The 25,812-nt window shown below is 40.2% G+C and overlaps 1 protein-coding gene across 1 annotated transcript; it reads right to left on the reverse strand.

Annotated features, from left to right (window-relative positions):
• Positions 1-265: 265 nt before the first annotated feature.
• gfpt2 (glutamine-fructose-6-phosphate transaminase 2) lies at positions 266-19,548 on the reverse strand. Its single transcript, XM_031751068.2, has 19 exons — positions 19,349-19,548; positions 18,229-18,336; positions 15,541-15,648; positions 15,221-15,346; positions 13,720-13,778; positions 13,120-13,254; positions 12,030-12,091; positions 9,888-9,967; positions 6,438-6,555; positions 6,173-6,336; positions 5,819-5,914; positions 5,435-5,532; positions 5,145-5,265; positions 4,774-4,931; positions 4,495-4,609; positions 4,245-4,372; positions 2,635-2,802; positions 2,306-2,467; positions 266-1,396 (listed from the first exon to the last, which is right to left on the reverse strand). Exons 1-19 carry the CDS (start codon positions 19,353-19,355, stop codon positions 1,352-1,354), a joined length of 2,058 nt encoding a protein of 685 aa, XP_031606928.1. The 5' UTR covers positions 19,356-19,548; the 3' UTR covers positions 266-1,351.
• Positions 19,549-25,812: the final 6,264 nt, after the last annotated feature.

The raw sequence follows: 25,812 nt of genomic DNA on the forward strand, positions 1-25,812 counted from the left end.
GCATGACGTCATCACGCAGAGTTTACGTGGGCGCAAAGTTTTTTTTCCCTTAGCCAAAACTTGGAAAACTTTTTCTTCTTCGTGTGATTGGTTAATGTAATAATGTATGTGTTTTGAAAAATTACAAAAAACAGGAAACCCTAAATAATAACAATAATCCTATGAGGGCACAAATAAAGACACACAAGACAAAATCAATAACTATGCATAAATATTAGAAAGTGAATGGGGGTGTGGTAGGGGGGAATGAACAGACAGGTAAACCTTTTGAACAGAAGGCATTTTCTATTTATTGATTGGCAGTTCCCATTTGTCTATAAAGATACAGTATAAAACACAATCATAGTTAAAGATACAAATCCAATTTTATCAGTCTTCCCCATAATAATAATAAAAAAATCAGTTAAATACAGAATACTATTATCAGAATTATTATAAACCCATGCAAATGCCTGAAACAAAAAACAACAAACAAACAAAAAAGCAAAAGAAAACAATCATTATTAAAAGTTATGATATATTATTTGTTTTTGCTGCATAAGTGCTCTTTAAATAATCAAAATGCTCAACCCAATGAGTAAGGAAGGGGTTTTTTTGGGAGGGGGGTCTATGTTCTGCCATGAAATGACATTAAAAATTGGAATTCTGTGAAACAGAACAGAAAGACGACATATTTTATATTAAGATGAAATTAAAAAAAAAAAAAGTTATGGGTTACTGGCCCACCAGGCACAGTGATTTTATGACTTTACAATGAAACGTATAAAATGAGATGTATTATCGATCGCTTTCAGAATTCTCTACAAAAAAAAAGTCCCCAACAACTTTCACGATATTGGAGCTGAGAGGTATGCAGCCCCCAGTGGACATAAGAAACTCATAAAATAGAAATTCAGAATCAATCACCTCATGATTGTGTACATTCATAATGCACATTTGGTCCCCGTATTGCACAACTGTAAACACTTCAGTATACCATTTCAATGCTAAACTTCTTACACGGTTTTGGCTCATCTTGTGATTAGAATAAGGCACAGCAGCTGTGTGAATGTCGTTTTCATAGATTGTTCTGCAAGGCCTCATCAAGTGTTACCAAGGCCATTCTTCAGCAGTGTATTGGTCTGATTTCACATTTGGCTTTTTTTTTGTTTTACAAGTTCATTGTACAATAGACAATAGCCGTCTCTTCCCCCCACTTCAATACAGAAACACACACACACACACACACACACACACACACACACACACACACACACACACACACACATACACACTTAATGTTTGATTGCACTATTGCACTGTTAATCTCCTAAAGAGCTGTCTCTCCTCTCCAGGGCTTTGTGAACTGTAATTATTCCACTGTCACAGACTTGGCCAGGTTTCTGGGAAAGTCAACCTTTAAAAAAAACAAAAGAAAGTTTGTTATAACAAATTACACATGATCAATGAATTTAGCTGCACTGTATAACTTGTTTTTTAATAACACATTTCCCAACTCATTATATTAGTGTACATGGTAAAACAATTGCATCCTGGTAAAGATGTGCCATAATAAGGATTTGGCTATAAATGTTATACATGTTGTGATCATGGACTGTAAATAAAGAGTTCACAATTCTGACAGATAAAGTCTGTCTGCACTGTGGTGAGTAGGGAACATGAGCTGCCTTCTTAGTAAACTAAAACATTCACAAGGAAAGAAAAGATGAATAGACACAAGCAGAACCAGAGACATGGACAAAGCATTGGTATTCATGGGCACCACTATCCCTAAAGCGTATATACAAGCTTAGAAGAACACATGCTGGCTGCCATTACTGTCTTTTTCAAGGAATACCTTCCCCCATTAAAGCCAGACAAGGCCAAATTCTGCACATGTTCCAACGGCATGATTGTAGCATTAGAAGTTTTGTAATCATTTTAAATCAGTTTTAAATCAGACGAGCAGAAGAAGTATCTTAGTGTGTTAGTGTGGAATTGAAATGAATGTGTGACAACATCAAATCCACATGCAAATAGATTCCACTGCAAGCATTTGAAAACCAAACAACAGAAGCACACATTACATTCGTTGAGTTTGAACAAAATGAATATTGCTATAACATCTGATATTAATATCAATGTGTGATTACTGAGGTATTAAAAACATCGCAGTGACTGTGCGTGTGTTTTGCTAAAACAATGCCCATTATTAGTATTTATTTATATCTATTATATATCTAAATATGCGGATTTGGTCATGATGATTTCTTTATTCCTAGGACTCACGTCAATAATCAAACGAACAGTTGTGTTGAATACTTACGTCATATCCTCGGAGGACAGCCAAGTGAAATGACATAAGCTGCAAAGGGATGACGCTGAGGATACCCTGCAGGCAGTCCACAGTTTGCGGCAGTTCGATGGTCTGGTAGGCATTCTTAGTCAACTCAGTGTCATCCTGGCAACAGATGATGATGGGCCGACCCTGATGAAGACAGACATCGAGAGGGCAAGAATATTAATATCACTCTGTCTGTCCACTCATTTCTGTTGTACTTGGGACTTTCAAAATTTAGTATTTGTGTGTGTTTGTTGTACTTTGAGTGTGTGCTTTGGGTCGGATGAGTAAGATGTGTTTTGTCAAAGACCTACCGATCTGGCGGTGACTTGCTGCAGAGCATTCTGGCATTTGGTGTAGCAGGCGTCCCTCATGATGATCATGATGACTGGCATGTGTTTGTCAACGAGTGCAAGAGGACCATGCTTCAGCTCCCCAGCCAGGATGCCCTCTGAGTGCATGTAAGTGATCTCCTTAATTTTCTGCATCAGAATAAGAATAGTAAAACTTGTTTAGTATGAAGATTAATAGTAAAAATGAAGATAAATTACAGCACAGCCAACATTCCTTGCATGGTATGAAATCTGTGTGAGCAACTTTTTCTCATGTGGTTTCACTTTAATTTTAGTTTTCCTCAAACTTGTTTGGATTATATGATAGTTAGACATCTTCTGTTCTGCTTATGTGCTATTTTCAAGGACAGTACTGTTGCCCATCAGCTACACCTTTACACTCTTTGCATCAGGGACCAGCTGATCATACTGAAGCAAGCCCACACAGCTATCAGCTTGACAACAAATATCCCAGAAATCAGAATGACATGGAGATGCAACATCACCTCGGCAATGAAAGAAATCTGATAGTGGCAAATAAGATGTTAGGGTGTTCATGTCAGGTGACAGGAAGAAGATTAAAAACATCTAAAAACAACTATCAGTGAATCTTAGACAAGGAAACACCGCAGACGATGGCACAGAAACTGCAGAGCCGGAAAGGCATGTGGACTGTCCATGGTTACAAGGCTGGCAGCCGAAATGTAGATGGGGACATCAACAGAGCCAGTGCTGAATGATTTCTTCAACAGATCCAGCATGCAGTCACCTACTGACTACATTTATAAGCAGTCACTCGGCAATGACACCTTCACTAGCACAGACCACCTCACTGAACAAATGAGGAGGGTACATGCAAGTAAAGGATGCACAGTGACATCACCCTAATGGCATAACGCAGAGCTCCAGTCGTCCCAATCCTGTGGACGACATCCCGCCTGGTTTCTGAGTCAAAGGGGGCTTTTATTAGGGACCTGAGCAATTACAGTACTGGTGGGTTACTTGGACAGGAACACTAGACTGGCTCTCTACAGGAAGTGCCAGAATGGGCTCTTTTTCATGCAGAGGCTCTATTCTTTCATCATAAATGGCACAGTGTTGATGATGTTTCCCGAGCCTTTGATGATCAGACGTTTTTTCTGTGTTGTGCTAAATTAGAGCAAAAGGCTTGACGGTGCATGATATGAAAAACCTCAGTAAACTTGTTCAAACTTGGCTGAGTCTTGTGGGTGGAATTGGACTGTCTACATGTAGTAGCAGAGAGGAAGCTGTTGTCAAAACTCCTCTGCATCATAGACAATGTTCCCTTCCCTCTACACAGTGTTGTGGTTAGCCAGAGGTGCACATTCAGCCAGAGACTAATAATGACTAAATGCTCCACTGAACATCACTCCTATGGCCATCTAGTTACATAACTTCTTTTAGTGTTGCCATTTAATTGTTTATAATTTTGTTAATCATTATTTAGAATAGCTTTTATTTCAAGAACTGTTACAAAACAATTTCCCTGTATCGATTATATAACATGTCCTGATTCCTAATTCCACTGTACTCATTTTACGACTAATATTATGGCTTTTTGTGTAACTCACCAGTGCCCCCTCCAGGCAGGTGGCATAGTTGAAACCTCGGCCCATAACCAAAAGAGACCTTTGCTGATACAGTTCATTGGCAATGGCCTTGATCTTCTCATCCAGGGACAACACCTTCTTTATCAGTTCTAAGAGAGTAAAAGAAAGATGAGTGAATGATGCATTAATTTTATTTAGCTTGTATCTGCACATCTAAGTACTTCTTTTGAATCCACAAAGGCCTTTTTGTAAATTTTGTTGGGGTACTGACCAGGTAGCATCTTGAGGCTGTTGATGATCTCCTCTCTTCTCTTCTGTAGGGAGAGTCTGTCCTCACTCATCATCAAGCCAAACATAATGAGTGACACAAACTGACTGGTGTAAGCCTGGATAAGACACACACAGAGAAACACTTTATAAGCCCCCCTGTGCTGAACAATGAGAAAGAACACACCAATTTAGAATCGGACTCAGGGAGGAGCAGCCATCTGCCGCAACCGGTTGGGGGTAAAACCAGTCGAGACAAGCATAGACCATAAACCAGCCATACCTTTGTGCTAGCCACTCCTATCTCAGGCCCAGCATTTATGTGGACTCCACAGTCGGTTTCTCTGCAGATAGAGCTGCCAACAGTGTTGGTTACACCAACTGTCAGAGCGCCCCGGTCTTTGCAGTAGCGCAGTGCCATCAAAGTGTCTGCTGTCTCTCCTAAGGAGCACAGAGAATGAAAACATATGTTCATAACGTGCAATTAAACCACAACAACGTTCCTGTTTTAGGAAAAAATGAAAAAGGCATTGAACATGGACAGGTGTCACACAGGAAATTACAGTGTAAATAAAGCTTTTCTTTCTAAAGCCACTTTCAGGATATGTGTCTTAGAAAGGAGGATAAAAAAGTGCTATTGTGCATCATTGTCACCTGACTGGCTGATAAAGAAGCAAACATCATCTCTGAAGACAGGTGTGATACGGTCCAGGAAGTCACTGGCCAGCTCCACCATGACAGGCAATTCCGTCAGCTCCTCCAGGATCTGTCTGGTCTGTAGAGCAAGTGAGTAAAAACAGTAGATTAATTAACACTGCTACACTCCATCCATACAATAATTTAATTCTTTGAACCAGACTGTTACTAATGATTGCCTTCTTTGGTGCAAAATGACATCATCAAGCATATACAAGCTAAAATAGTGATGTAATTGCTGTACTCACAGCCACCGCAGCGTGGAAACTCGTGCCACAGCCGATCATGATTAGCCGTCTGCAACGCTTTATTTCTTTCAGGTGGTCCTTCAGCCCCCCGAGAACAACTGAGAGAACAGAAGGCAAAAAAGTTAGACCTACTGATCACTCACTGCATCACAACTAATGTCTGTCATACACTGTAGTGCTCAGTCATCATGCATTTACCGCCTGCAGTTATTAAATATTGCATTTTAGGAGGTAAATAGGGCTCATAAAAACAAGGTTTTTACTGTAGCAATCATAACATACATGTTTTTATATCTGAGAGTAATTTTCTTTAAAACTTCCATTTATATTAGAGAGTTGTGGGACATGCTAGAATGTAGGACTGGCTATCAGTTCACTAGCCACCTTTTTTGGTGTCAAAACAAATGCGGCCCCTCATCGTGTTGACTACTGACTCCGGCTGCTCAAAGATCTCCTTCTGCATGAAGGCATCGAAGTTTCCTGCAAAGGACAACAGGAGCATACATTACCATCACATTCTCTGACGCACTGTGACATGCTGAATGCTTTCCTAATAAGAAGTGAGACAGGAAATAAGGATGCATGGAGTTTGTCTTGTGGCCTTGTTTGCACTCATTCGGCCAGCAGAGGGCGAGCATGTGTAACTATTGACTTAAATCTGCTGCACTGCATGCACAGTATTTGCAGTTTGAAATTCGCTACCTAAGAGCCACAAAGTAATTTCAAATAGTTTCTGACCTTTCATGATCTGCTGCAGCTCCATCTGTAGGGTCATGATAGCTCTGACTGGGTCTTCGCCGGCCTGCCGGTTCATTCTGTGGATGGAGAGTTTCCCTCCGGTCACTACTGCTATGTCATCATCCTCCATGTACAACACCTTGTTGGTGTGCTCAATGATGGCACTGTGGGTAGACAGAAAAGTTTGGGGAAAAAGAAATGAATGAGTAATATAAATTAGTAATATTATGTTTTTGCATTTTGAGTTACATAGAAGAGGCCTCACCTAGCGTCAGAGGCAAAATAGAACTCCACAGCCCTGCCATCCCCCACAGAGTTGATGTTGCTGGAGCTGTCAGCTCGGTTGCGAGTGTTCTTCTCATGGACTTCCTCCTTGTGGTGAGCTGCAGGTCAGAAGTCAAAAATCAAGGTTCAGTGGCATGCTCCTGTTTTTGCCATTTAGTCTTTGTACTAATTGTAGTCAACATACCCAGCCATTTATCCTTGTCGTTATTACTTATTATGATTCAAGCAAGTTCCTCTTAAGATTAGCCCTATCTTGGATTTTGTTTGCTTCTGTGGAAAGAATAGCTTACTTAATAATATCTTGGATTTGATTCCTGTATCCTTTGATTTTCATTTCCCAAACTCTTGCATGTACTTCCCACCCAGTCTGTTTCACAGTATTTCACTTTGTTTATTCATTTGTGGTTTGCACGTTTACCTAATGCGCAAAAGTTGCCCCGTTTGATTACAGCGAGGAGACACAAATCCCTCTCGGGCTGTGTCAGGAAGGGCATCTGGTGTTAAAAAAAAATCTGCCAAAGGAAACATGTGGAGCTACCTGCTGTGACGACCCCCTTGTGAGTAAGGGAACAGTTGAAAGTCGCTTTTATTCAGCAAACATTAAATTCTCAGCATTAGAAACCTGCACATTGCAAAGTAGAGAAGCAGAGTTGCTTTGCAGCTCAAAAAGATACTGTTATTTTTTTTATTGCAAATCAAAAGATTCCAAAGTATGTAGAGACACAAACTAACAAACAAAACCCCCACAAAATTGCTGGGGGTTGCTGAAGCCCCACACTAAGTGTTTATGCAGGGTGAAAGAGTGGTTTCCATCTGTGAAGTCTTATTGTGTACCCAAGACAGGGTTATTTGCAGAGGGAAACCATCCTCCTCCTCACATTATACACATACTCTGAGTCTACTCAGAGTATGCATTCATACCTCTACACACAAATCAGCCTATAATTTGTTAATTTCCAAGTATACCTGACTTTTTTTTTTACTCATATCTGTCTGTTACTTTTCTAAGATGAAGAGGGGCCTGCTAAGGCTGGGATGTTTTCTAATCTTGATATGGTTTTTTTTTAAAAAGGAAAATTTTATACATTCAATGTGAAGAACAGACAAAGTGAAACACAGATTTTTGTACTCAATATGTCTGGTTAATAAATTAATCTTTGCCTTTCAGTTAATCTGGGGATATAAATTAGAGTCACTAAATTTAGAAAATATCTTATATGTAATGGTATATTTAAATAAACGACCCAAAAAGGACTTATCACTCCATTTTGAGGTCATTTGAAACACCACACTAAGCTTTTCAGTGCCCCGGAAGAACCTCTGCCTTGAACTTTGGACGCCTTCATTAACAACCATAGATAGATAAGATACTGCGGACACAGTCTACAGAAAGAAAGAAAGAACACCAGCAGGGTGGTGTGATCGTAGCAGCTGATGATTTCTTTCTAACATTCAATATCTGGACATTTAAAAAAGATACTTCAACTTTTAGATTTAGACATTCAAACTGTGATCACTTTGTAACACGTCACTACATTTTTCCTCTTTCGTTCCCTCCACTTTCTGCAGGTTCTGTGGCTGAAGGGCTGTGTGAATTTGTGCCAACCAATCACTGTAAACCAATGTAAGCACCTGAATCATCATGCCAATTTAAATTCAAACTGACACCTGGCTACACTAAAATGTAGTTTGTCATAGCCAGGCAAGTAATACCAGTCCAGCATGCTTCTCCATCTCTCATTCAGCAGCAATGACTGGGAGTGTCTAGATAAGATCAACAGTGGTTTTTAACAAATCCCTGTTGTGGTTTGACAACGCCTGACAAAAGCTCTATCAGGATCACTTTATTTAAAATGGGATTATTATTCAAACTACAGTCATTTATATTTAGCTCTGTATCCAGGATCTCCCTGCTCTTTCGTGTGCCGCTGTGGAAAGCACAAAGTGGGGAGAGCAGGAACAGCAGCAGGAACAGCAGCAGCAGCGAGACCCCCTCACAGAACAGAGGCATCAGTCACAATAATTAAGCCAGAAATAGTGAGAATACTGTGAAATTGAGGAGTTGGGGTGGAGGTGCGTCTGCAAAGCAGCTTGCAGAGGCTGCAACTGTATATAGCCCCAAACTATATTAAATAGCACAGCACGTATGAGAATTGCAAATGGGAAAGATCCACATCAGCTGAGCCATCAGCTGATGTGGATCAGCAGACCTGATATGGCCGGCTGAGCTTCACTCCACAGCCTGGCAGAACTCACGCTCAGTTTAAACATTGGAGTTATTCTTGCTCATGAAGCACAGGGACTAGTGGTCAGTCTTCCCGCTGCTCTCACTGGACTGGGGTTTTTTAACAGTGGACACTCTATCATGTGAATACGCCACTTGAATCAGTGAATGCACCGGGGTGGGTGGTTTCAAAAAGTTTGGACCCAAACTGGGGAATTTTGTTAAACTAAATGTTTCTCAGGATGTCATTAAATTTCCAAAACATCATTGCCGTTAAAACTTGACACAAAGTTCCCTATTACACTGGAAGAAATGTTTTATTTTATTATTACTTTACAGTAAAAAGTGGAAAGCTGGTATTACTTTGACAGTAGCTGGGAAAATCATTTTGAGAGTGTGGGGTTGTTTCTGTAGGCTATACATCAACCAATCTCTATACCTTCTTTAAACATAAACATAGGCGTTATATCTTAATTTGACTCTGCCCCAAATACACCGTCCTGCTGCTATAAATACTAACTAGTGCATCTTATTAGTGGCTAAGAGCAAGGCCTAACAAATATTTGCTCCAGTATGAGTTTGCTCAGAATGACAGTGCCAAACTGTCACAGAAAGTATTAAAAATGTATGAACTTGGAATATTTATATCGAGGTTTAGCAAAATTAAGTCGGACTGACTAACCTTGGGACTGAGAAACAAACATAAGTAAGAAAATGCTGCTAATGGTTTGGGTTTTCCCCTCATCCTTAAATGAGCATTTAAACTTGGTACTAGAAACATGAAGAAAAACATTTTCAAGCTTTAAATTGATTATAATTTTACCACACAGTTCTTAAGATGCTTCTTAAGCAGTGATGAAATAACGTTGCTTAAAAAAAGGGGGAGAATATTTATATTTTAAACTTCTCGGCTCTGTTATAAAAAAGCAAATTGCTTCAGGGGGACTGTCCCATTCAGTTGAAACTTCCTTGAACAATAAAACTATAACTGCTTCCTTATAAGGGTCAGATATCCAGGTGATAACCAGCAGGAGTGAGATCATGTTAGATAATTTCATGGACCATTTATCTTGACATTCCAAATTTTTTATCATGTCCCACTTTTCTATCGTGTAGTAAATCTTCATATCTACAGTCAGACTCTAGACGGGCAGGTTTAGGGTGCAGTGTAAGTGAATATAACACTGAAAGAGGAATAGAGCTCACCACTGTTGTACTGCACGGGGATGTGCTCAGTCAGCAGCTCATGCTCACTTCGCACACCGATGACCATAGGACTTCCTCTCCTGCCAAGATAAGAATGAAGCAGGTGAAGGAGAAGAAACAGAATGGAGGGGGGAGGGGGGATAAGATGGGAGAAGGATTAAGTTTCACATTCACTGTCAGATCCAATCTTGTGATATGCTTTGTAGGAGATGACCTGGCATTCTTTATTATAATACTTCTAAACAAAGCAAAACATTAAAGAAATCTATTAGTTAGTTCTTGCTTATACTACTGCTAATTCAGTATAAGATAAGATAAGATAAGATAAGATAACCTTTATTAGTCCCACACGTGGGAAATTTGTTTTGTCACAGCAGGAAGTGGACAGTGCAAAAGTTATGAAGGACAATTAGAATAAAATAAAAAAGAATAAATACAGTACACAACTGTACAGAATAGAATAAAAATAGAATAATATATACAGTAGAATAAGTATGTTCAACATTAGTCCTCCATAATTTATATATATTTTCCAAGAGTGCTTGACAGTTCCTGGAACAAGTCACTGGATCCGTATTGGCCGTTGATGCCATGTGGCCGTCTCCTATTGGCTCAGGAGGCAGAGAAAGTGTAAACATGTATCACAGGTGGGGGAGGAAGGTGAGAGGACACCAATCTTAAAGCAGGAGATACCTTTACACGCACTCTAGTGATCGCAGTGCAAACAGTATGTCAAAACAAAAGCGCTTCATTGTGAGTTAAGGATCTGTATTCTAAAGGCCTCTCCTTACTTCTCCTCCTTCTCTTGTCTGCATCTTTTCTCTCTGCTTCGCATGTCTCTGGGGCTGTGTTGACGTAAGCCCGATGGTTGTTTTAAGAGGCGTGGGGCTTGAAAATGGAGGATTGCAAACAGAAACATGTGGTGGCCATCCAGTACAATATTGTAGTTTCGCCAAAGGAGGGAGAGATGGGAAGAAGTGAAGTCAACGGAGAGCCTTATCACGATAACGCTAAATCACACCCAGCACACCCTAGCATGTATGGCATGCAAGCATAGCAGAATCAGAGGGGTGTGACGTTTAACACAACAGCATCTGCATGAAATGGTGCTGGATCTACTTTTGGATTTGGTCCGATTCAGTTGTGTTACAACCTCCACTGCAGGCTTAAAGGCACAACAATAAAGTGCCTGTTACAGAGACCGGTGAGGCAGAAAAATGGCGCAATGATACACCGTCAACGGGGTATGACAGGGACTTATATTAAAAAAAAGACACGAGAGGAAATGGCAGAACAAAGTCCCAGAAAGGTGGTGAGAGTAAAAGTTTTGCTGTGAAGGTCATCCATGATGGCAAAGGGTGGGTGGTGTCTAGCATCACTAGATAATTGAAAACATTCCCTTTTTTTCCCTCTGTCTTGGCAGACAATGCTGATTGTTAAACATGTAAACCACAAAAATACATCAAGTACAGCCAATGACATGCGTTATACTGATATCGGCTTTCAGAACGTAGGCGACAGCTGAGACAGCAGAGATTCCCGAGCGCCAAGAATTCATCTTAAAAACACGGCGAGATTTTACGCCTACTTCTCATTTTGCCGCCCTCCTCATTTCTCTCTTCCTTATTAACTTACTCCAGTGCGCGGCCTTTTCCCCGATCTCTGGCAGGGTCACTGAACCAGGAAAGGTATGAAATAAAATGATGAGACGCAATTAACCTGGAGTTTCATGCGACCCAGGCACATTTCCTGAAGCTGAAACGCGAACCCGTCTTTGTTAATAAGTCATAGAGAAGGTGGCCTAGGGCCAGGGGCCCAGAAGGGAGAGGGAGGCTCTCAATTCAGTCTCTGGTCCTAAGATGCAGATTGTACTGACTCATATACCCGAACAGGAATTTCCTCAGCATATATATCCACTATTGTAAACAAACGAAGTTCCAGAGTCCTGTCATAGTAAATGTAAGCTCAGATAAGCCACGACACATAAATCTAAGGAGCCTCCTAAAATTATATTGTATTGCTTTATTGTGGTAACAACAGGAATGAGTCACTCCCATTAAGTCTGGTTCATTTATATATTCCTGGGCGGTAATTGTGGAAGACAGTGTGTGACTGCGTGTGCGTCAGAGCGTGCATACTAACCTGGTCGCCACGGCCTCTCCGGGGAAATGACGGCTTTTAAACACGAGAGCAAAGGCCCCCTCCTATAACACATAAAAAAGCAGAGGAAAAAGAGAATTCAGCTAAGCTTGATGAAAGAATTCAGTCCAATAAATGATGAAGAAACAAAGGGTGAGAAAGAAGGATAATAATAATAACAACAAAATAAAAAAAAAAACATCTTGAAAAGTTAACGTAAAGGCAATTAACGATTCCAGGAAAGTGTGGGACATTTGAGAGACACTGAGCACAAACAAATGTTTCTCCTGGCCCTGTGGGGTTTCAAACATGTGCGCATTTGTGTCTGTATGTGTGTAGGAGGGGGGATGTTAAGGTACAAGGTGTGTGCGTGTGTGTGTGTGGGTGTGCGTGTGTGTGGGGAAACTGGGGGGGGTTAAAAGAAATAAGACCCCTATTGTACAAGATCAGCTGTGTTTCGAAAGGACTGACTTCAAGGCTGCCTGTGGTGGTTATTGAAGCCAAACTGGCTGAGTGTGTGGCTGTGGTGGTGAAATAGGGGGTGGGGGTTGAAGGATGGGTGGGTGGATAGTGGGTAAGCAAGCACTCAGTAGAGGGCGAAGGGATGGTGTCATGATCCGGGATTTTTTTAGTGGGTATCTCAACTGTCTGGTTCCCATTACTCAGAATGGCTGCCTATACTTCCTCTGTTCTTCTACTCCGTGACGCTATTAAAGCGTTACTCACATGATTAAAAACTGACACTCTTTTTTCATTTTCTTTTTTCCCTTTTTTCTGTGACTAATGATGTCACTGATGATGCTGTTCAGGCGGTTGCCATAGCATGTGTGTTTGTAATGGAGCGTGTTTTTTAATGGGCAGGAAATTTAAGCAATTTCACACCAAGTAAAACAAGTAAATGAGTGTATGACTGTCACGGATACACTTTATGACACTCGGTGACAGTCTTTTAGCTTTCACGGTTACCAGCAAACTGGCTGTAAAACTTTTCCACTGCTTTAACTGAAGCAAAAATTGGAGAAGAAAGCAAAAGAGTGCATCTGTGAAGCCATAAAGTAGGTCAGTGTCCATTGCTGCTACAAGAGCAACTCACCAGCTGTTTAATCACCCGCTCTACTAGCTTGGAGAAAGTGATGCTGTCATTCTCTCTGTTGTCATAAATATATTTGATCAGCTTCGGGATCACCTCTGTGTCTGTCTCTGACTCAAACTCGTAACCTTTGTTGATCTGAGGAAGGCAAAAAAAAGAAGTTAATATTAATATAATAATTGAATCCACACTGTTGATATCTCATCCTCACTTGCTTTTCATCCAGTAAACTGTTTCTGTATTAAAAGCATTTAATGAATGCTCCAGCAACACCCGGGACTGTACGCATGCTCAGTAGCTTAGAAACCTCAACAAAATTAATGTGAACAGATTGTTTTGACTTAAGATTTATTTATGTAGACAAAAATTAGAGGAAAAATTCAATCAGATTTGTAACATCTAGTATCTTAATACATACATATATATTTTTTCTTTTATTTGCTTAAGCGATGTGACAAACTGACTACCAAACCCAGCAGCATCCACAATTACAGGTTATAAGAGTGTCATAACCAGTGGCACAAAAGGCAATGGCAATAAGGCCTGTAGCACAAGAGGTGCGTTTACGTCAAGAGGATTTTTTCTAATGAGATGATGACGTACCAGGTACTTCTTCAGCTCTTTGTAGTTGGTAATGATGCCATTATGGATGACGACAAATTCTGAGCAAAAACACAAGAGTGAAAAGATTATAGAAGATATGTAACTGCCGCACCTTTAGGGCTAGACGACGACAATGTTAAGTGTGCCCTGAAGCAAGTTTAACAGGCTCCTGTTACTGAACGAATGCTAATTTACACAAAGCACTGGGTTTAAGAGTTGCTGAATACTACAATCAATACAAGGTGGAGAAAGACAGAAAAAAGAGTACGAACAAGTTCAAAAACATACATTATTATAATGACAACAACATAATAAGACTTCTATATTTTCCAAACTAATTTTGAGTCAGTTTTGTAATTTTCTGTCACACTCTGATGAGCACGTTCCATGCCAAGGTACATAACTGACACACCTATACACGTGGCATACTTCGGACAAACGTGTTTGTTTCACTTCATGAATGGAAGGCGTGTGTGCCAGTGCATTAAAAAAGATATTCAGCATAGCATGGTATTTAAATGCTTTCTTTTTAATGCTTTATTATTAAGCTTAGCGTGAAATGATTTAAGGCACGAGAACTATGGAGTCGAGTCCACGTTTTTTTCAGGGAATCAAAATTTAATATGTGTTTCATTTAAACCATTTATTTAGTTTGCTGGGCATGGGTGTTAAAGCAGCAGATGGAAGAATTTTGAGGGAATTTGAAAACAGACAGCCCTCTCCTCTTTGTTCTAAGCAGCTCTGACAAAATAAGCAAAGAGGTCATTTGCATGTGCTTCACGTGGAAAGGAGAAAAAAAGTTCTGACGCCACCCTGGACGTGAACCCAACTTCTTCCATTTGGAAATCTCTAGTTAACCCTCTACAACAGAGATGCCAAACTCATTTTACATATGTACACTTTGATCTGAAGCAGGCCAACCGAGTCAAAGGTATTTAATGAAACATTTAATACCCAACATGTTTTTAACGTAAAAAAGATAGTAATCTCATTACTCTTAATTATAGATGTAAAATTAGAGAAAAGGTTGTGGTAGATTATGCCCAGACTGACCTGTATTTGGAAAACACATAGTTTTAGTTAGTTCACCAGATTATTTTCTCTATAGTAGGTAGTGAAAAACAAGAACTTCTCTTATATTTAGTAGTTTATCTATTACATTATTAAATTTTTGTTGTGTGAATGGCAGTGGGGAGCTCTTTATGGTAGGAAAAGATGCAAAAGTTATAAAAATACAGTTAAAAGTTTACTCCTTCACATTTTCCAAAGCCTTCCAGGAGGCCAGATTGGAGTCTATATCTTCCTTATGTCTGATATCCTTGCTCTGCAACATTAATTATTCGTACACCTGTTTAGACTTTCTTGCTCTTTATTCTATGATCTGAAAAGATCATGTAAAAGCATAAAAACCAGCCCCAGAGAGGGGCATGATACATGGATTTGTTTTTCAGTGACTTGCTCTCTATGAGGATCCCATAAATGCTTTGTGAGTATATCTTACCATTATCCTTATCAGAGCGCTGAGGATGGCTGTTGAGGGCGCTCGGCTCTCCGTGGGTGGCCCATCGGGTGTGAGCGATGCCAAAGTGTGTGCACAGTTCTTCATCAAGGTTCAGCGAGTCTTTCTCTGTACAAGCAAAAACACAAAACCAGCCCTGTTACTGACATGACGAGAATTCAGATGATTTTTAAGCTTGACAAATGTCAAAGTTTGTTCAGAATTCCTTCAATTGTTTTGTACTTTTAAAGAGGACAATGAGGAGGTTTTAGAGCTAATGAGAACCAAGTGAACAGACACAGAAAAAAACACAAGAAACCCACTGTAAAGCTCCTCGTCCAGAGCCTTGACCTTCCCTGTCTTCTTGATTAAACAGATGCTGTTATTGTTTTGGTCACTTGTTGTCTTGCTAGGGCCATCCACAGCAATACCTGTTAACAGGGAGAGAGGGTGGGGGTGAGGTGTTAACTCCATTTTTCAAACAAAAAGGCAGCAAACAGTAACCTGTCAAAATGATGTGTTTAGGTGAGAGGCACTCACTATAACAATAATGCTCACCACAAAAAGACATTAAAGATTTTAAACATGAGTTGCAGCAAGATAAGTTTGGACAATCAAAGAGGCTTGAGATACAATACATTATTATAGGAGGTACTATTTCTGATTTTGCATGTGTGTGTGTGTTTTACAATGACCTTCTGTTGCTTCATCCTGCTCAAACAGGATGAACAAATACAAGCATGTGTTTGTATGGGTGTGTTTTTTGTGTGGGATACTACAGAAAGGCTCTAAGTTAGATGTCACTGTCAAAGGATCATAGTGTTTTCCAACCCAACTATCCCAAACATGGCATGTTTCTCTTTAATAAAGGTACTGCAGCTTCGGATCATGCTTACAGACGACAATAAAATTCAATGACGAAATTCCCTGTTGACTTAGTGGTTTGATGTGTAGCAGGAGGTGGAGGAGGAGCTCAATCAAAGTGTAGAAAAACTCAGAGGTTGGAGCAGAAAGGCAGAAAGAAAAACACACCTTTGGAAACTGGTGGTATTCCTGTGAAGGCTGCTATGATATGCCAGCTGAGGGGGAAATTGTTTTGATGGAAATTACTGGAAAGAGTCCCAGAAAGTTGATTCTGTTCATCGGGATGTAGCATTTTCAGATGAACAGAATCAACTTTCTGGGATTTCCTTATCTGGGTGATTGGGCATGTTTCGAGACACCGGAAAGAGTGGATTGTTCCCGATGACAAACTTGGAAAATCTTTCTTAGGAATTTGGAAGGTTGAAATAAATTTAAATGATTAACAGGCAAAAGATTTTATTTAAGCAGTGTCTGAGTTAACGGTGATACTTTCGTTTGGGCTTTAGAAGTGTTAATCTTCATCACTGTCACTGCAGGCACAAATGCAATACTTTTTGTACTTAAAGACTTCATGCTTATGTAAATGAAAACATTTCATGATGTTATTAAGTAAACTATAAAATGCATCTGTGTGCTTATAGAAGAACATTTGACTGCGATAGGAGAGCTAGTCCACATACTCGGAGCTCGCCCTTGCACAAGCAGCTCTAAGTGTTGACTGGGCAATAAGTTGGGGCCGGTGGGCTGTAGTAATAAAGTCTGTAGGAGATTAGTGCAGTAGTAACAATGTTCATATCCTTGAGAAAGAGGATACAATACAATACGATAATATTCCTCAGCTTTAAAACGCAATAATCACTCAGTTGTTACATCTCTCAAATTTCATAGTTGAATCAGAAATTATACCAAGATTCCTCATATGCAGGCGAATGCTGTTTTCTAGGACCTTATGTAAGTGATTAAACCTGCTGTGTCATTCAAAGAGTCCAAAAAATCTGCAGTCATATCAATCTTCAAAACAACTAATAGGACCTTCAAGTAAAGCACAAGCAGGTAGGCTGGAAGATGAGGAAGAGGATCTTTCTGCTAAGTATGAGGCTTACTTAGCAGATAAGGGCTGTGTCTGAGGCCAGTTTGATCTTGGTAAATAGTAAATGGAGTGATTCTTTTACAGTGCTTTCCTGCTCTCCCAGAGCACTCAAAGGCAGTTTAAAAGAATCCAGTTGTAAACTGCACAAATACCACTTTTCCTCATCTTCGTGCAGCCTGTAAGTAGGTGAAGTCGTGTCAGATACTATTATCATGTGGAACCTGAGGCTTATGTCGTTATTGTCTAAATAGGTTTCCTCTGGGCCCATAAAGATGGTATCGATAGCAATACTGGTACTAGTTTCGGAAAGATATTAGTGTTGTAGGGTTCATACGTTGTTTCTATTTTCTAAATTCAGAATGTGGTCCAGTAAGATGTGTTAATATTTATTTATTTTTAACACAGAAGTTGACCCAGAGTCTTCAGAGATGTGTTTCTGTTGTGTTAACTCATTATTGTGGAAAGTTAAAACCACAGTGGTTATTAAAATGTGTTCAGAATTTGCAAATTGATGATGATCTATCTTTTAAACCATGACACTGCTTTCCCCTACAGCTGCCTTTAGAGGTTGAGAGGATTGGTACTTGTATCAGCAATACTGGCACTGTATTTACCTGGTTTAGGAATAATAGCAAAATGAATGACATCACTACCAGCTACAAATGCATGTAGGTCAAATATGCTTTTAGAAGGAAAGCCGTGCTGACACGTCACCTATCTCACTTTGCTAAGAGTTACAGGTATCAAATGCTACACTGGTTCTTCTATACTTGAGAGTATTTCATTTCTAAGTTAGCCTACATGTGCTGGAAGCAGTTCAGTGGGTGAGACTGTGCCTTTATAGAGATCACAGTATTCACTGCGTGCCTGCAAATATTATAAACAAGGGTTCAAGAGCAAATCATGATATATGTTTATGTATTGAATGCTTGATTTCATTTGCAGGAGCATGATATACAGGTGAGGCCAGGGAGAACTAAAAGCATCTGTGGTGTGTGTGTGTATACGTGTGTGGGTGTATACGTGTGTGGTAACTCTGTGAAGTTGAGTGTCTTACCTGCTGAATCGTACCCTCTGTACTCCAGTCTCTGCAGTCCCTTCACCAGCGTCTCAAATATCTCCTTTCTGGTGCGAGGCACTCGGTAATTCAGGTAGGCAAAGATCCCTTTTAGAGAAACAGAAACAGAACCTCAATCCTCTGAGAGGCTCAACGCTGCATTCAGAGTTGAAGCTGCTGTCAAAGTTCATTTAGTTTAGACAATTTATTAGGAATACTTCTTGCAGACAGCACCAAGAAACACACAGTGGATAGAAAACATTATCTGGCGTGTTTCATTAATAGGTCATTAATAAAGAAGATAAAGCTGCAATAAAGATTCACTATGACCTTCACCACACTTATACTGCTCTACTTGGTATGAGCAAGTCCAGGAATAATAAACATCCGAGGATCTTTATTTTTGAATGTGCGACAACGAGTCTGTAAGTAAAATATAGTATAAGGACTTGTTGTAAGGTTTAGAGGATATGTCCTCTGAAGTGGTGGAAACACGACGGCGTGTGTGTGTTTGCAGGAATGTTCCGGGCAGCTCTGCTCCCGCAGGCACACAGCTGGCCATTGACGGACAAACATTGCACGCAGTGTTGTAGCAGCCAGGTAGAGAGGGTAAAGTAAAACTCCTCCAATATCGGCCTCTTTCTTGCAGGCTCGGGGTGAGGCCGGAGAACTGTTAAAGATTTACTTCAGGCTGTAAACGTTCTTCTTTAAGAGTAATAAAAAAAAAAAAAGTGTGAGACGCACTATCACCTCAACGTTCCCGGGACGCAAAGCGGATGGCTGTGAATGAAACAGACCGATCTTTTAACAGTTGGATGACTGGTCTAACTACCCTGCCCTGTCCCTCACACCCGTCAGTAAAAACACTGACACGTAGCAGCTGAATATGAAACTTTTCAGGAATCCACACAGAGTCGAAAACAGAGCTCAAACTAAGTTCAAAGTGACTACATAAAACTTTGACAATATGACACGTCTGCCAGTATCTTGCTTTGTAACTTGCGTTTAAATCATCGGTAGTTTTACTGGCCACTCTCCATCAAAGCAACTCCCGTGCGTAATTGCCGCAACCTTTCCAACATCTTTCTGAAAAGGGCAAATTTACGACGATAAGTCTTACCGCACATGGTTCAAGTTTCGTCCTCGCTCCCGCACACGGCTCCTCTGAAAAATGAAACAGAACGTTTGTAATTTCCCGATCGAAGTGATGCTTCTACTGCTTCGACATTAAATCCAGACGGACTGCGCTCTGCAGTTCACTCCGCCTCCGTATTTAACTACTGATTCCTGGAGAGACGCACCTCCTCTAACACCTCCCCTGTTGCCTGTTCTGTTAACGCTGTCCTGGTGTCGGACGCAGGTGCTCACTACTTCATCAGTCGAAAGATGGGTGAACTTGGTTTTATCCCAACCCACCTGCCAGCGTCAGCCGGACTCAAGAGTTTGTAGACTTTGACCACAGTGTGAATAATAATAATGGCTTTTCTCTTTAGTTATGCATTTGGGTAAGGTGGGGCCCTGCTTTCTCTATTTCAGTTTTAACAGTTTTCACAGCACTTCTGGTTCTGAATGAAGAATCAGGCCTTCACCGATCACTGAAGCATGCAGGCTTTAAAAAAAATAAATAAAATAAATAAATAAATAAATTTGTTAATCGATATCTATGGAAAAACGAATTGATTTAAATCCAGACTAAACATTTTTAAACAGGGATCCGTTTACAACCACGCGTTACTCTAAAATGACGTTTGAATTTGCTGTACTTATCCCCGAATTAGCAGAAACTCAGGACTCAATCGGCACAGTTCGTGATAACCAAGTGTTTGAAAAACTTGCATTAAGCACCTTTGTGTAAGGGTGTCTACTTAAAAGAAGCAGAACATTTTTAGAAATGGCGATTCATTCATTCATTCATTCATTAATATGGCATGTCAGGAATGTATTGTATACATGCTTCAGAGATCACTGTTAGCGTCCATTGTTCTTTGTAAAAAAAAACCCAAAAAACTTTTACTTCCTCAAGCTAGTTAGTTCACCAGATTATTTTCTCTATAGTAGGTAGTGAAAAACAAGAACTTGTCTTATATTTAGTAGTTTATCTATTACATTATTAATTTTTTGTTGTGTGAATGGCAGTGGGGAGCTCTTTATGGTAGGAAAAGATGCAAAAGTTATGAAAATACAGTTAAAAGTTTACTCCTTCACATTTTCCAAAGCCTTCCAGGAGGCCAGATTGGAGTCTATATCTTCCTTATGTCTGATATCCTTGCTCTGCAACATTAATTATTCGTACACCTGTTTAGACTTTCTTGCTCTTTATTCTATGATCTGAAAAGATCATGTAAAAGCATAAAAACCAGCCCCAGAGAGGGGCATGATACATGGATTTGTTTTTCAGTGACTTGCTCTCTATGAGGATCCCATAAATGCTTTGTGAGTATATCTTACCATTATCCTTATCAGAGCGCTGAGGATGGCTGTTGAGGGCGCTTGGCTCTCTGTGGGTGGCCCATCAGGTGTGAGCGATGCCAAAGTGTGTGCACAGTTCTTCATCAAGGTTCAGGGAGTCTTTCTCTGTACAAGCAAAAACACAAAACCAGCCCTGTTACTGACATGACGAGAATTTTTACTTCCTCAAGCTCCAAAGCTGCAGGTTTCCTTACATTTCTTCCCTTGTAGGTGTAAACCCTACTTACTTGGATTCCTTAGAGACCTTGTGGTCATGACCACAAGGTCTCTAAGGAATCCAAGTAAGTATTAAGTGTAAGTAAGTGTATTCGGACTGGACCTGCAGTCCTAATCCCGCCTGATTGCACTCCGGAACTCCAGTATTTCTCAAGTGACTCAAGCAAGTTCCTGATGAACCTGCGTTTATAGTGAAAGGTGACAAGTTCAGTTCTTCAATTAGTACATGACCTGCTCTACCTGTTGAGCCACAGGCGCCCCAGCAGCTCAGTTTGTTAAAAAAGTTAATTGTTGATAAAACTCTTTTTAGATTAAAGTTTGTATTGGTAACAAGAAGCATTCAGTTTTCAACCAATAAATCATCAAGTTGAGCAAGAAGAACTTGGTGGATGAATGACAACGCTATCAAAACACAGCCTCCATGATGTGGGTAATTATGCAGTTAAATTGTATTCATATGGAAAAAATGACAGTTTATTTGGTGGGAAAATAGTTCTTTGTGCATAGATCCTCACTTCCATGAGTATGTGAGTAATTCCTGTTGTGTTATGTGGCCAGAAAAGTAGTTTTACTAGTCCCTGTCATATAAATATACTTGGATGAGTTCTTGCAACTGTGTGGTGACCACCTGGTGTAATGGAAACGCTCTAATTTCTAAAATCTTAAAAAAAAAAGAAAGAAAAAAATCAACTTGAAATTATTTACTCATTTCACAACTGCCCAATAATTCAGTTTTATTCATTATCCATCCAAACCATCTAAGTACTCACATGGCTGTTTCAGTGCTTAGGTTATGTTACCATGGTAATAAGGACAAAGTTACACTGAAACACCCTTCATGAATAAAAGTCATGCATTTACTGTAACTTTTAAACTCCTATCAGTTTTATTGCTCCCACTGCTTCTAGTTTTCTGTGGTGCAAAGGTCCTCCAAGTGCTCCTAACTGACTCCAAGGCAACATTAATTGTTAATGAACATAATAAATGAAACGACTGACAGGTTTATGTCGATTTATGTACAATGTTATTTAGACGGAGAGGCAGATATGAACGCTGCTTATCTGTGCCCCGGCATGTAACTCGGTTGCATATGTATCAAAAGACACGGAGTAGGTAGTGTGCATGTGTCCATGGAAGAAACCCAGTTAAATTAAAATCCCAGACTCAGAGAAGTATGAAAATGGGTGTTCCTGTGTTCCTTCTGACCACATCATATCCACAGTCCATGGCTACTTTTAAGGAATGTGTGACGGTCTGGCCAAGTCACACGCCTCACCTCGCTTTTTCCAAACCCCATCAGCCCACACTGAGGGAGAACTATTTTGAAAATGATGTTTAATTGAAGCCTATTGCGTACAATCCTCTTCTCTTTTTTTTGTACTGTCTGCCAACTCATGTCAAGGTGTGCTGCTGTAGAAGTTCGTGAGTGAGAATCAGTGACATGAGCCAAAGAACCACATTCCTCCCCTGGCTTAAGGGATTAATAAGTATAATTATGTGTGCGATTTGACACGGTTATCCAATGAGATTCACCCCAAAGATCAAAGGTTCTTTAATGACTACAACAATGTAAAATGATGGGCACAAGGTGAGGTTTGGCCCCAGCTTCAGTCAAGCTTCAATTCATTTTCACATTAAGGGTTTGAACCAATAACCCTTTAACTTATATTTGTCTAGTTAGTCAGTCTGTGATTTATTGATATTTCACTGGTGATTAATACCATCTAATTGTCTAAGTGTCAGAAATATTCATCAGGCCACACCCACATAAACCTAATAGCCATAAAAAATACCATAACCTTAAAACCGTATAAAAACAATAGTAAAACAACAATCATAAATCATTAACTGAACCTATCTGGTAGAAAATGCATGATATGCAATGTTGGCAACAGTTCTTGTAATTTATAGTGTAATATTAATAAAGTTTGTGTAAACATTAGTAATGATAATACCTATATCACGATAACGATAAGACCTGGTCAGTAGCCAACTCTTAGAGATAAATGAAAACGAAGACACATCAAGCTTTGGGGTAGATTACATAAGGAAACACTGCAGCATGGGTAATGTGATTGAGATTATAAAATATGATGTACTTTGGTCAATTGCACAATACGTGTCTTGGGTATTAAATTCTTCATTTATATCAGGAGATCCAATAAATGATTCATCTCTACTCTTATATGTTTTGCTTTGACACGCGAACACACACAGCCGGGGCTTCGTGGAAATGCTTAAAGTGTGCCAGACATCGACACACTCTCTGGGCATGTACAGGCTCTGAATGAATGTTCGAGGTCTGAGTACATCAACCGGATGTGGTTCTTGTGTATTGACCAGCTAAGTCTGACTGTTTCAGACACAGTTTGTAGGGGATTCTCCCCTCACATCTGTTTCGAGTTAGATCCCGGAGGCCAGTACAGGAGGGCCTAACAATCTTTGTGGGGGATGGCAGGAAAATAACTATTGAACTGCACAGAAGAGACCAACAGCATGAGGGCCTGAGGCTGGAAGCTGGCTTATAGGAAACAGGTAGCTACTGTAGATCCCTCTTTCTTTGATTTGTTTTCCCTGAAAGCACAAAGAACACAAAGAAAGAAAAAAAAGCCATATATATATATCTGTATATAAAACCCAGAAGAACTGCATGTCTGACATTTGTGTCCTGTGTTTTACTCAGTGTACAAACAGGAACACTATTATCTTTTATACTGCCTTAGAAAAGGAGTGTAGAGCAGTAAACGGAGAGCCTTTTGGCAATACAGAGGTGATTCAGCTCTCTGCTGGAACCAATATTCAATCTTGATAGTTTAGCAGGGAAGTGATCCAAGATCAAAGGCTATCATGAAGAGGCAGAGCTACTAAAATCAGATACAATACTTTATTCCTAACAATGAATTTTGCACATTTAGCTTTGAATACATTTAAAAAAATCACAGCTGTAAAGCATTTCTTACTCAGACACTTGCAATCCGTCTTCTGTGGGGGCTCTTGGGAACACAGAGACGCAGCAAGGGGTCACGTCTTCACGATTTCTGAGGAATAGAAAACTGTTATTGCATAACATAAGCACAGTGATCTGATTTGGATGCAACCCACATCTATGGTAATAGCCATAAAAGTTTAACCCTATCCAAGAGTTGTGGACATGATGATATTTATTTTCACAGGACACCTGAGGACAACCATGAAGGTCTTATCAAGTCCCAGTGGTCAACACCCAACCTCACCAGCCCCTATCTCTATCTCTCACTCACTCAGCTTGGTGGGTTCACCTCTGGGCCAGCTCACTGTAAATCAATCCCAGATGTGATTCTGGAGGCAGATGGCGTAGCGTACGACGCAGACAACACCCAACAAACGTCAAACAGACCCCCCCACCCCACCCGCTTTGTCTCAAAAAATCCCTCCTTACATTTCGTCACCAGCTCTGTGAACAGCTACATTACCCCTGCAAAATGACACATTACTTATCACCATTATTAATAGTTAGACGGGTAAGTGGCACTATATATACAGTGGAAGCTATAAATGAAATGTAACACCAGTAATAAAAACTTCTATGAGTTGGTATTATCTTATCACTTTTAGTAATGCACTATAAGATTTTTTTTTCTCAAAAACTTCAGTGAAGAACATTTTAAGTACAGCTGAAATAGAAAACACATGCTTTAGGCCTTAATTCCTCTGTCTAGGTCACGTATCAACAGCCCAACAGTGTTTCATTACAAAATCCTTCCATTTGAGAGCATGTGCTTAAGAGGATTTCGCAGAATCTCACCGGAGTCAACCTGACATAAAGTGCATCTCTACCACTCCTACACGTATTAGATAAAAGTTCACCTAATCTTTCTCCAGGCTGACCTTTATGCACATTTAAACGTTAACAATGTTGTCCGGGTATACATAAACTTGGATTACTGGAGCTAGGCGATCTTCCAAAAAGGAAAAAAAAACCTGACGTGGTTTCTTGTAAACTGGTGCTGGCGTCCCAATTATCTGTCCATGTGGAGATAGCATAGAGGCCGGGGTGGTGAATCTTAAGTTGCGGAGTGTGTGGAGGCAGTTTTGCCAGACTAATTTTTCAAAAATAGATGAGTAAGCGAGGAAGTCATGTCGTGATTGTTTTTGTTTTGCTGCGTGGTTACTTTGCCAGGGTGGTGCTCACCATTGCACATCTCTGAGTAAATGAAACGATTTCCGCGTGATCAGGCAGAAGTCAAGCAGCAGCGTCAGGGTGAGGGGGCTGCTCGACTGACTAACGTCATGTCAGACCTAGTGAGAAAGCCATCTGTGTTATGTCATGATTGCTGAGGCACTCCACCCTCTTCTCTGTTTCCCCATTTCCCCGTGTCTTTCTTTTTCCCTTCCAGACTCCCCCCACCCACGGCTTGTCTTGCCTTTGCTGTATTGCTGTGTGTTTTTGGTTTAGTGTTACAGACACGATTATTGTGTCAGCTGTTTATGTATTGCATTGCACATCTCTAAACAAATGTGGCTTAAGACTGAAAAGGCTGACTAGCTCCACCTTGGTTTGCAGTTTTTCCAAACTCCTGCACCTAACCCTGTGTTCTTGTGTCCCCTATGCCACCACCCCCACATTTTGTTTTGCTTTTAGTGCTTGACCACCTTTAGGTTTTTCACTATCAGCTCTCTGTCTTCACTTGACTTTCTTATTTAATTTACAAGCCTCTTGAGCACCACCTGGAAACCACATGTGAATGGTTAACAGCCTTTCATTAAGCTGAGGAGTGCTTCAGTTACAAGCTTCAGCTAAAGTGTGAATTACCTCAAACAGACCATTGTTAACACCTAAATTACAGCACTAAAGCCAAAGTAAGACACTGTATTTCTGTTGGTAGGCAAAAAAGTTATTGAAACGTTGTGAACTTCAAT

The sequence above is a fragment of the Oreochromis aureus genome, linkage group 2 (assembly GCF_013358895.1).
Source record: "Oreochromis aureus strain Israel breed Guangdong linkage group 2, ZZ_aureus, whole genome shotgun sequence".
In the NCBI taxonomy this organism is placed as follows: Eukaryota; Metazoa; Chordata; class Actinopteri; order Cichliformes; family Cichlidae; genus Oreochromis; species Oreochromis aureus.

Coding starts and splice junctions, on each gene's coding strand:
- gfpt2 (XM_031751068.2), bottom strand. Junction 5,266..5,434: donor GTTTCCACGCTGCGGTGGCT/GTGAGTACAGCA, acceptor CTTGCTCTACAG/ACCAGACAGATCCTGGAGGA. Junction 2,468..2,634: donor AGCAAGTCACCGCCAGATCG/GTAGGTCTTTGA, acceptor TGTCTTCATCAG/GGTCGGCCCATCATCATCTG.